Source organism: Solanum pennellii, chromosome 7 (genome assembly GCF_001406875.1).
Source record: "Solanum pennellii chromosome 7, SPENNV200".
NCBI classification, from domain to species: Eukaryota; Viridiplantae; Streptophyta; class Magnoliopsida; order Solanales; family Solanaceae; genus Solanum; species Solanum pennellii.
In genome coordinates this window covers 2,921,086-2,933,222 of record NC_028643.1, presented here as the reverse complement: position 1 = coordinate 2,933,222, position 12,137 = coordinate 2,921,086, and the positions used below count along the sequence as shown (strand labels likewise).

At 33.1% G+C, this 12,137-nt stretch overlaps 1 protein-coding gene across 1 annotated transcript; it reads right to left on the bottom strand.

The window, feature by feature from the left end:
- Positions 1–2,632: 2,632 nt before the first annotated feature.
- LOC107026183 (uncharacterized membrane protein YjcL) lies at positions 2,633–10,988 on the bottom strand. Its single transcript, XM_015227061.2, has 6 exons — positions 10,657–10,988; positions 9,658–9,884; positions 7,019–7,129; positions 5,972–6,127; positions 3,980–4,215; positions 2,633–3,095 (listed from the first exon to the last, which is right to left on the bottom strand). Exons 1-6 carry the CDS (start codon positions 10,956–10,958, stop codon positions 2,769–2,771), a joined length of 1,359 nt encoding a protein of 452 aa, XP_015082547.1. The 5' UTR covers positions 10,959–10,988; the 3' UTR covers positions 2,633–2,768.
- Positions 10,989–12,137: the final 1,149 nt, after the last annotated feature.

The window sequence follows — 12,137 nt, the reverse complement described above, 5'->3', positions numbered from 1 at the left end:
TTGGTTATCATTTTATATGTCTCCTCAACACAATTACTCCCTCCGTCTCAAATTAACTGTCATAATTTTCTAAATTATTTATCATTTTAAAAATTTATCACAAAATTTTATTTTATTTTTCATTTTGCTTTTAGTAGTAATTATTCTCGAAAACAACAAACATTATAATTATAGGGATATGATATATAGATAAATTAAACATTATATAAAATAAGATTATTTCTTAAAACATAACTAAGGATAAAATAATTAAAACTATATTTTTAAGGAGCATATAAAAGAGAAAAATGACAAATAATTCAAGACTCAAGAGTAATTAGTTAATTAAATAAATATAAGAACATTTATTTTTATTTTATATAATTTATGTGGAGATTTCTTTTTGTTCTATCACCTAAAGGTGACTTTATTCATTCAAAAAAAAAAGGGGGGGACAAGAGGTGACAAAGATGTGAGATTGGTAGGGCTCATTTTCACTAACCAATATAAACAAATAAAATTTGTACATTTTTTATGCTTTTATATATAATTAAAAAATATATACAAAATATAAAAGCAAAGTAATAAGATCCTATTCTTTTCATTATTTTGTTGTACCCTGCCTGCAACTTGACCATGCATTGTTGGAAAAAAAGTTGATACCCATTTCCACTACTAACTTTTTGGGTCCCATCTATTCGGTTCCGAGCTATTTTTGTTTAAAAAGAGTTAATAGTAAAGTCAGAATTTTCATTAAAAAATTTATAATATAAACGGTAAACTCATAATAAAAGACCAAAGCAAATAAATATATAGTATATATACATAAAGAGAATTTAGATAAGCAATAGAGTATAATTTTTTTTATGAAAGAATTACTGTCAATTGACATTCTTTGAATACGTGTAGCAATGTCACTAGTCGACATTCTTTCGTTGAAAAATTACACTATCGATATAATTTTTTTATTTTTATGTACATATATACTAAAGGAATGGAGTTTTAAATATAATATAGATATTATATGGCAAACAAGATAACCCACTTTTTGAGGTATAAAGTTAGCTAGTATACTATATATAATTGGTTCATAGAAAATGTTAGCTGCATTTTGAGTTTTTTTAGGTTTTTCACGTGTGGTGTTATGGATATTCGTTTTGAAGTTTTGACTAATTTAAATAAAAGTTACTTAAAGTTTGTTAAAGAAAGACGTTTTCTAACCAAGAAAAAAATATTTTTTTGGAGACATATTTGCATTGTTGAAACACATATCTACATAAATCCTTCAAAATTTCAACGAGATCAATTTTATGATACATTTAAAGTATTATTATAATTATATGACCATTTCATAAAAGATAGTTTTTTTTCTATTTAAATTGTTATTTATCGTAGATTTGTAGGGGATCATATTCTCAAAGTTTTCAATTAACATATATATATATATATATATATATATATATTAAAATAATATACATAGGTAGTTTAAATATTTTTATTTTTTATATTACTTAGTTTAATTTCATCAGTCCATGGAAGATTCATCTCTCTATTTTTGACACGTTATTATATCAAGATTGAGTTATTTGTTATTTTCTATCAAGTTTAGATGATGAACTAAAAAATATATATACAACCAATACAATAAAGTTAATTCTAATTATTAATATTTGCATGTTAGATAAATTTCGGAGTGAAGCTAGAATATATTCAAGGAAATATTAGTATTGGTTGGTTTCTAATCGAAGCTGAGGGTTGAGGACCTAAAGCCCCGAACTTTAATAAATGATAAGGGAGGAACAGACCTAAGCAAAGCGTGGGAGTGGGATGGGGGTGGAGCTTTTATAAAAATCATGAATCCGTCGATAGAAAATGAATCTGACAAATTATGTAGTACTGAGTTAGGATTGGTCTCAGATTTCAAATCGAAGTTAAGGATTGGGGACCTAAAGCCCCGAACTTTAATAAATGATAAGGGAGGAATGGACCTAAGCAAAGGGTGAGAGTGGGATGGGGTGGACGGGAGTTGAACCACGTGAATTGATTTTATTTTTGGTGATAATGTAATTACTTATTTTTTACTCGTCAAGTTATTGTTTAAATAAAATCCTACATCTTATCTTAAAAAGTAAGTATTATAACTGTCATCTTAAAATTCTGAATTCGCTTTTGTCAATAGTCAGTAATTTGAAAAGTCTAAAATTTTGCTGTGGGGTTATCTCAAAATGTAATTAGTATATCTGTTATTTTAAAATTCTGAAGTCGCCTCTGTCAGTTAACACGATCAAAATTTTGCTATGAATCATCTGATAACCCCTCAACTTTGCCATTTAAAGTTGATTTGCCTCTCGTTATGAAAGTGGTCCATCAATACCCCTATCTTTGTACGAACGTTATATACTCTAAAGGAATATATGCATGATATATATGCTTCCTTGACTAAATAGTGAAATCTAAGAATATGAATTTAAACGTAAAAGTTCACTAAAATTACAATCAATATAAAATGTCACTAATGAAACTTATTTTCACTACATGGGGCATTTTCCCAGAAACAATATTTTCCTAAAATTTTGACCAATCGAAACACGAAAAATTGATGATTTAGAGACAAGTTAGGGAAGAACAAATAATGGAAGAATTGTAACAGAGATTAGTAAGGTAAGGACTATAACACAAGAACCATTTCTTGTTTGAATGTTTAGTTTGATATATTACAAATTTGAATACACATTAGTATTATTTATGAAGAACTTGATGCACTTCACCAAGTCCACACAGTTCAAAACTTAAATGAATTTAAGAACGGTCTGTCCGAAAGCAATACCTAGAAAAGTTGCAATCGCGATGCCAAAAATACCAGCAAGAATACCTGGAACAACCAAGGAAATCCACCCTTTGGCGGTGGCCATTCCACAAGCTGTTGTTGGGCCTCCTACGTTTGCATTTGATGCTATAAGCAATTCTTTCAGTTCAAGTCGGAGCAGTTTCCCTACTCCAAGTATCACGGCCAGATGGACTGCAATCTGGATTAATGCAAACAGGAATATACTGGGCGCTGTATTGACAACGTTTGATATGCTACCACCACTAGCACCAATGAATGTAAAAAATACCTATTAAGAAGAGAACAAGTTATATCAATCTTTGTCGCAAAATACTACATGGAAAAAGTTTGTGCTACGGTAAACAAAGAAAAAATATTGTTTTACACGAAGGGAAAATGTGTTTGTAAACCATGAGGGTAAGTTTGGATTTCCCTTTTCTAAATAACAGATTCAAATATCTCTCTATGAACATAAATCTGTAAGAGAACTATGTGAACTTACAAATGCAGTTATTTTAAACGTTGGAACTAAGTTTCTCAAACTTATCTAAATAACTTATTTTTGTTTTTTTAGCTTTAATACAACTGCTTAAAAGCACTTCTAAAATTTTTCGTAAACACTACAAGACTGCTTAAAAGCACCTAAAATAAGCCAATCCAAATAGGCTCTAATTTAGCTTTACATGTGCCACCAAGGCCATCCACAGACAAATAGAGTTAAAAGTGTCTTTCTGAATTTATCTTAAATGTCTATGGTGTAGTCTTGCAGCTTTGTCTAAATTGCACAAATTATACACACAATAGGTTCAGGTTACTCTGGGCAAAAACATGCAACATCAAAGAAATTAATTAAAGAGGTTATGAAAAAGGGTGTCTAAGTTTGTGTTCGTTACAGTTTAGCAGTGCAAAAAACGCAAGGCAGATATTTGAATTTATTTATACTTGGTAGAACATATAAAGTTAAAAAAAAAAGTGAAGTCTGGCAAAGTTCAAATAGCATATTACATCCATATATAAATATTGTGGGAACTTTTATTTGAATTTATTTATACTTGGTAGAACATATAAAGTTCAAAAAAAAAGTGAAGTCTGGCAAAGTTCAAATAGCATATTACATCCATATATAAATATTGTCGGAACTTTTATTTGAGAAGGTTTATTATGGGAACTAACCTGCATCAGTATCAGTGCCATAGCTTCACCAGACGGCGCAAGGTAGGCAAATTGACTGGGAAATGAAGTTGCTAGAATGACAACAATAGCTGTAATAATGGGAAGGAGACCTCCTTGAATACCAAAATGCTTAGTCAAAAGTTCTCCAGCTTTGCATATAGCAAAGGATACAGCAAGAGCAGTAGCAGTCTGCAGTACAGGTAGCTTGTTACCAGATTCTGACTCAACCTTGTCATCTGAAAAGAGTTCCAAGTATTTTTTATATATTTTTGGAAAAGGTAACAGAATTTGTCATAAATAACTCTTAGCACAAAGGACACAGAAGTTGCAATGCAAAAGAATATAAAACATAGCCTGGGGCGGAGTGCCTGTTACAAGGTTCCAATGATGTACAACAGAGAATTAACATCTTGTACAAAAGCTTTGTTACACCAAAAGTGAAATAAAATATACAATTCATCTTCTAAAAAAGCTTTGGGAAACATGAGGTCTCAGATTTAAATCTCGGCAAAGGCAAAAGCTATTAGAACACTGTTAACTACTGCGTCTTCGGTATTCCTTACTGTCAGACCTTTATATTACTGCATAGGTTGTTATTATGTTTCCACTATTTTTAGTAGTTCAATATTTCGTTTCCTTTATCTCTGGTTAGGTTCCATAGGGGGAGGTCTCTCACAGAGACTGTTATTTCTTTGTGTATATATATCAGTTCATCATCTTTTAATAAAAGTATATCTTTTTTCTGCCTCATCACATCTCCTGGATCATGCTTACACTTCAGCAGTCTTCTTGGGCATTTTCCATCTCAGACCTTTCATACTCTGCTAGAGCTTCCACAATCTGTTGGTAACATGACAGTAGAAAAAGAGGTGGATGATACTTCCATCCTCTCTTTCCACACAAAAAACACCTTGAGCACAGCTGAGTTCCTCTCTTCATAAATTTATCACGTGTCAACACAATTTCTTTTACCACTAGCCAGCGAAAAAAAAGCTACTTCGAAGGGTATTCACCCTCCTGATACGCTTCAGTGCCAAGAATCAGAGAAGATCCCTTAATTGATTCTTTTCAGAGCAGTCTATCATCTTGCTTAGGGGTTTCATTGACTGAGAAAACCTGAGATTTCCCCTGGTTCACATGAAGACTAAAAAATAATAACTGCTTCAAAGACAGAAAGAATCATCCTCAGGTGTCTAATCTGTTCCACTTCAGCATCACAGAAATCAATGATCATCAGCATGTAGAAGATGTGTGATCTCCAGGCTGCTCCTCTCATTGTTCAGCACCCTGAAATCCTTCAAATGTCCCCTGAGATTTGCCTTCTTTATAATATAAATCTTCCCCTGAGGAATGATCACCTTGCCTTAATCTCTTTGGGAGGAAAACCCCGTATTGATAAGAATGTGAGTCTGATTGTACCAGCGTTAAAGGATCCACCTAATCAATTTGCTGCAAAACCTTATGTCCTTCAAGATTTTAAAAAGGAATTCCTAGTTAATACAATCAAAAGCCTTTTCAATGTCTAATTTGCATAATATCCCTTGATTTCCTCTCAAAATTTTGCTATGAATGCAGCATTCATAATGTCTACCTTTGAAGGACAATTGTTGATTGTCAACCAACTTTTGGATCACCTTCTTCAGTCTCTCTGTCAGTACCTTTGCAATAATCTTGTACACACTTCCTACTAGGCTAATAGGTATTTCAGATAAATAACAAATTGTTCTACTACTTGGAAAGGGAATAAAATTTCAACATAACCATACATCAAGTGTCATTGATTTGAGTTTTCCATCCTGAAGATTCATAAAGAGTTCCAGGCATTTTAAACTTTACTAGTTTGAGTAATAGCAATTAGATTTCTCAATATCACGCTAAGAATAGTTAGGATTTCCAGAAGAATTATGACAGAGATGGAACACCAAATAAGAAACAATAATCAACAGGTGAAGGAGCCTTAGAATATTACATCATTTGAACTGGTGTACGTACCACTGACTGATTGAGCAGCCTCAGCAGGTATTTTAGAAGCCAATGCAAACAATGTAGTGAAGTATACTGCACAAATAAGATTATCAGCAGCCAATCCAGAAGCAACAACTGATGGTGATGTCTGCAGAGCTTCGGAAATAGCCACATAGTTGACAGCTGAAAGAGAGTTGGGAATCTTTTCAGTCATTGATAAAATGAATTAACAAAATGTCAAATTATAGATAACTCAGTATGTTCAAATGTCTTCCACAGAAAAATAACAACCATCACAATCACTGGGTCAGACATCATTAAATGGCATCAAGTTTGCTATATTTCCCACAGCTTCTTTATCTGTAATGTTCTTCATTAGCTACGTACTGTAAATGGCTGTCAAGAGTAACTTTCATGATGAAACGCAATTTTCTATTATGTGGATATATTGGGTCTTTGTTTTTAAAGAGGCAGCAAGATGTTATAAAAGTCTTTACTTTATCAATAAGGAGGTTATAATATATTCTAAAACAAGCTAGACAAGGCTACCAAATTGAAATCGAGAACCGTTTCTGAATCAAATATAAAGATTTTGAAACTGATATCATCTTTAGATTGTACAATGTTCCCAATTTAGCTTCTAAAACACATGAATGCTTAAGAAGATTTTAAAAAAAAATCTATTTCAGATCACCACATTCAGAAGAAATGTTTCTGAAATGTCACAGGTAACCTTCTAAGAGTATCAATCGGAAAAGATACCGCTCATGCTCAACGTGACACTTACAACCTCCAATTATAAAGTAGGTTGCAGTATTGACATTCATTATAAAAGAGGATTTGAAACTTAAATCCATGTCAACCATTAACAGACCATACAGGAATGAGAAGCCAACTGGTTGTTTTTTCAACACTTGGGATTTACAGGAACTCCAGGATCAAGGTATAGTGCTTTGTCATAAAAGTTAGTGGGAAAGGCTTGCATAAGGAGGATTGGAAAATACAGATGTAAAAGGATGACACTAGATAAAAATTGTACAAAACCACAGAGCAAACAAGAGTCTATGAATTTACCTCCACCTATGTGTCTTCCCATAAGAGCGGCAGCTATCTTCCAGCCATCTTGACCAAGTGATCGCATCGGAACTATGAAAAAAGCCACCACAGTACCAATAGTAGTTGCAACTGTCAAAACAGAAAGTAAAAGAACCACTTAGGAAACAGAAAAAACTAAAGCTCTTGAGGACAGAAACTATATGTAACAACCCAACCCCTTGTTTTGACTTTTGAGTATTAGCACCCTGTTCCTTGATTTGATGCTTCCTGTAGGTTCATTTGATGTTTTGGGACTTGTTGTAAAGTTCGGTTAGGGACCCGAGGGGTTCAGGGGTGTTCCGGCACTAGTGCAAATTTTCCACAGGTACAGTGTGCATCGTGCTCTTAGCTAGTAGAAATTTTGCTAGTCCTTGAAACTTGAAACAAATTTAGATAGTACAAATTTTGGTCTAGCCTTCTCCCATCCGATCGATGAGTGCCTACGCTTTTGGTCAAGCAGTCCTATCTGCACAGGGCTTATGGATTAGTCTAGTGCTCCCAACCACGAGGGCCTAGTGTTCATAGTTACTTGATTGATGTGACTTAAGGTCTTAAAATCATTAGATACCTGCTATGGTTATTTATAGACTGAGATATGCACTATTTGCTTTCATGCATCTATGATTGAAGACTTGCTCCTCGGGGTAAGAAGGAGGAGCGGATCGATGATCTTACTGGGTCCTTGTGACTCATGCTCATACCTACTGCTCTATGCAGATTCTGTGCTATCCCAAGACATACTTGATCTACTTCAAGGTATTCGCCGTCAAGAGCTTTCAGCTGAGGTCAGCCAACCACATCTGTTTGTGCTGGCGTTTATCTAATTTATTTCATTACATTTCTTTTTTCTGATTGCATCCCAGATCTTTTGTACTCGGATTCTATTAGATGCCCCTTGACTGTGTCTGTTGGGTTATGGTTGGTTCTAGATTGTGTATCGACTATTTTTACTCACGTTGTTAAGATTTAGTCTCTCATCTACAGTATGCTTCCATTTTGGTTTAACCGTATATGGAGTGAATAGTAGTGGTTCGGCTAGTGGGCAGCAACTTGTTAGGTACCTGTCGCGGCTCATGAAAATGGGTTGTGACTTGTGACGACTGATATGTCTGTGCATCTCGATATTCAGACGATGAAAATAACAAATTGCATACTCTAGTCGGAAGTTAGGCATCACAATTGTACCAAAAGATATCAGATATTTTTATTTTATTTTTTTTACGAAAAGATTAAGGATATGTGATAATCTTTACCATAGGAGGCCTTAAAGTGCTTCACTTCACTTGGATCTGGGGGCCTCTATGTTTCACTGTCCCGCATAAGTATAATCCAAAATAAGTAAGGTAAACCCAGCAAAGTGGAATAACACAAGAATGATGGTCTATTCACAGAAGGAAATCTGATTGCTCTAGTTATACTTATAAAAAATGCTGGAAAGAGTAGTATACTCGAAAATTTGTAATTACCTATTACCTACATGGTACTAGTACTAGCCAGTTCAATAAGATCTACCTGATCAATAGAAAAGAATGAAGCACCAAAATTTTTGCAACAAAGTCTAACTCCCCTCTCTTTATCAAGTATCATCAGGTTGATGAATCTCATGTTCTAAGCTAGTATCTTGGGAGCAGATTATTTCATTCTTTCTCCGCATAATAACAGCCTGTAGCTTCTAGTACTTTTTAACTGGCGAGTGCCCTCATGTTAGCTTTTTCCAAACTAATCTAAGAACTAAGCCAAGTTCTTAACAGAGATCTTTAAGGACACATAAATATTTAAGTAGAAATTTGCGATTTATGTATAAGCAACATGAAGAATGCTGAAAAAGATGGAAGCTTGGTTTATTGGCATACCAGAAACAAGGTGATAAGGCAAATCTGCTTTACAATGGGATATAGTGTTTCGTTCCAATACCTGTTGACATGATACCATTGATTACAATGTTACCCAGAATATACCTAAGATATTTTAATATCTCTGGTAGTAAGAATCCACTGATTTATGTTGTAGAGGTCAGTTTTCCTGGACTTCAGAGAGAAGCCTTTCAAATTTTAGATGTAGTAGACAAACCTAACATCACATTGCTTTAACTTTAAGTGTTACTGAAGATTATTGACAATATCATTTTCCTGGTAGAATTAACAAAACTCAAATGTTTTAATGAACAAAACTACACATCAAAGTTGTATTTTGTATAGAGGGAGGGAGATTTGATAAAGGAGAAGGGCTCCCTTGTTTCCTCTTTTTTGGACGAAAAATATTAGGGAAAGAAGTTTTCTGGATTTGATATATATATCCTTTATAGATTCCACCCTACATATAAGCCTTGCTCTTGTTTCCTATCCTCATTTAGCTATTGAAGTAAAGAAAAAACCAGTCTGTGAACTTTAGCTGAAAACCATTGTGAGCTAAGGCCATTATGTACATGACCAGCTGAAAGAATAATAGTAACATAATCTGGAGCCAAATGTTGACCAACTTAAACCTACTGTAGAGCACGTAAGACTTTAAAATCAATGATCTAATAATAGTTTCAGCAATTCCAAGGATAAAATTTGAACTGATCATTCCAGCAGATATGCCATAAGTTGTTCTGAAAATATGAAGCAGGCCATTACCTGATCCAAGCAAAAAGGCCATGAGCAGTGTTCCAGTGGACTTTAATACTCGACGCATATCAGCTCTAAACAACAGCAAGGGAACAGCAAGTGGAAGCAAGAATCCTGTCACGATTTTATATGCTGGAGCTTCACTAGCTATAATGCCCAAGTTACTTGCTGCTAGACCAACCAGTACACTTACTAGTGAACCACTTAGTGCAGCCCCGATCTTGGTCTTCTCCGACCTTCAATTTTCATAAGACCAAACAACAAGCTGCGTATAACTATAAAATCTGAAACTTCAAGTCTTTCGTCCATGATTGTAAAAAAGTACTCTCTGTCCCAACTTCCGTGGCACTTTTTGTTATCGTTGAACCTAAGTTGTATTAGATCATCTCAATATTTTAAAATTAAAATCCTAAGTACGAGAAAACTTCCTTGTAAACTAAGGCTAAGCCATGCTCGATAGCAAGAAGCTAGTGACTTCTTTCAGGTCATTGACTAGAACTTGCACTTATTAGTCAAACTAAAACGTCCTTATTTCAGGAAAAAATAAATAGGCAACACACTATCTGTATTAAGGGGCCTTTTCGATTAAATCCCCCATTTCTTTGGGGCAGTGAGCAGTCAAATATAAATACTCTTTGTTAGCTCTTCTTGTACCTCTCAAAAAACTATAGCATAAATATTACTCCCACTCCGAGTGTCTTACATTCCATTTTGATCTGTTCCAAAAAGAGTGCATTTTTCGATTTGCCATGTTTTCCAATTCCAATATTGCAAGTTTAGGACCCTATATTTAAAGTACTATACAGTCTTTAATTTAACATCACAAAATTAAAAAATCTCATTTTACTTCATAAACTAAGGAGTTAGTATATAAGTTGCAACATGATGAACAAATACACTTTAAAATGTTATAGGTTAAAGTTTACATAGTTTGAATCTCGAAAAACAAAAAGCGTAACACAAATTGGACAGGACTAATAAACACACATGGATGAATGAGTTGATTACCAAATGCCAAAAGCGCCGGTAGCGAAAAGAACAGTCCAAGTTCCCCATTGATCTTGCGGAGAAATGATGGGAAAATTCAATTGGGATCTGATAGTAGTAACAGAGCGATTCAACTTCCTGGTGGAGTTCTTAGGGAAATCCAGTGGTTTGAATTTGTCAATGTTCTTCGACAATACCATCGGGTGTTGAAGTATAGTCGAAGAAGTAGCTGCCGAGGCATTTTTCCGGCGACAGGAATACGACGCCGGCGATGGACTGTATGGATTGTGTAGAAATAAAAGTTGTTTCAACGCCATTATCATCTTCCGCTAAGATTAATTTGAAGTGAAGGTTTAAGTACATAAGCAGTAATTTCTAGTTAACTCGTAATAAAATTGATTGACGGATACATTAACATTATGTTTGGATTATTATTATTCATTGTATTATATTGTTACTATTTGTTTTGATTGTTATTTAAAATGTATTGCATTGTTAAATTTCATTATTAAGTAAAAATGAAAACTCCTATTTTATGGAACAACCAATTTTGTATGTTCCATTGTTACTTAATTTCATTTTCTAATTTTATTTTTACATAATATTTCAAAATATTGTTTTATTCTTTACCTTAATTATTTAAATCTAGTCAAACCTCCTATCCTAAAATAATTAAGAATGTTTAGGTAAATTTATGAATTACAATACAGTACGATACAATCAAACCAAACAATTAAAATGTTACTAAACAACAATAAACAATACAATCTAGCCAAATATTATATCTACCATACAATACAATATAATAGAGTACAATACAATATAATACATTATGAAATAGTGGTTAGCAATGATTCGAACAAAGTGTAAAAGTTCTTGTATTACTAATATTCTCATATGCTAGTACTACACACCGTAACACTTAATAGATTTTATAAAAATTTTGAGTAACTGAGCGGTGTTTTCATTGAAAATTTGTGTAATGCGTCTTTAATCATGCTAATCCATAAATTAAAAGTCTTCACATTACTGATATTATGAATTTTCATGTATTAGTAATACACGTCTTATAGAATGTATAAATATAGTAAATATACATATATAAAAGTTTTTATATTACTAATATCATAATTTTTCATGTATTAATTATAGGCAACTTTCACATATAGCAAATAAAATTTTTATATTTGTATGTTATAGCAAAGTTTGCATAATTGCGCTCCATATCAAACATAGAAACTGTATAATTCGCTATACATATACAGTTGAAGCAAATTGTATAAAACAAAGTGTATAAAACAAGAAAGAGAAAGACATAAGTGTATAGAACGATTATATACAATTTGAATTTATATAAAATGAGGAATAGAGAAAGACAAAACAGACTTGACAAGGAATATACAATTGAATCGAATTGTATAAAACGAGAAAGAGAGAATTAGATACAATTTGAAAATTGTATAAAACGAGAAAGAGAGAAAGACAAAAGAAACTGGGTAGGG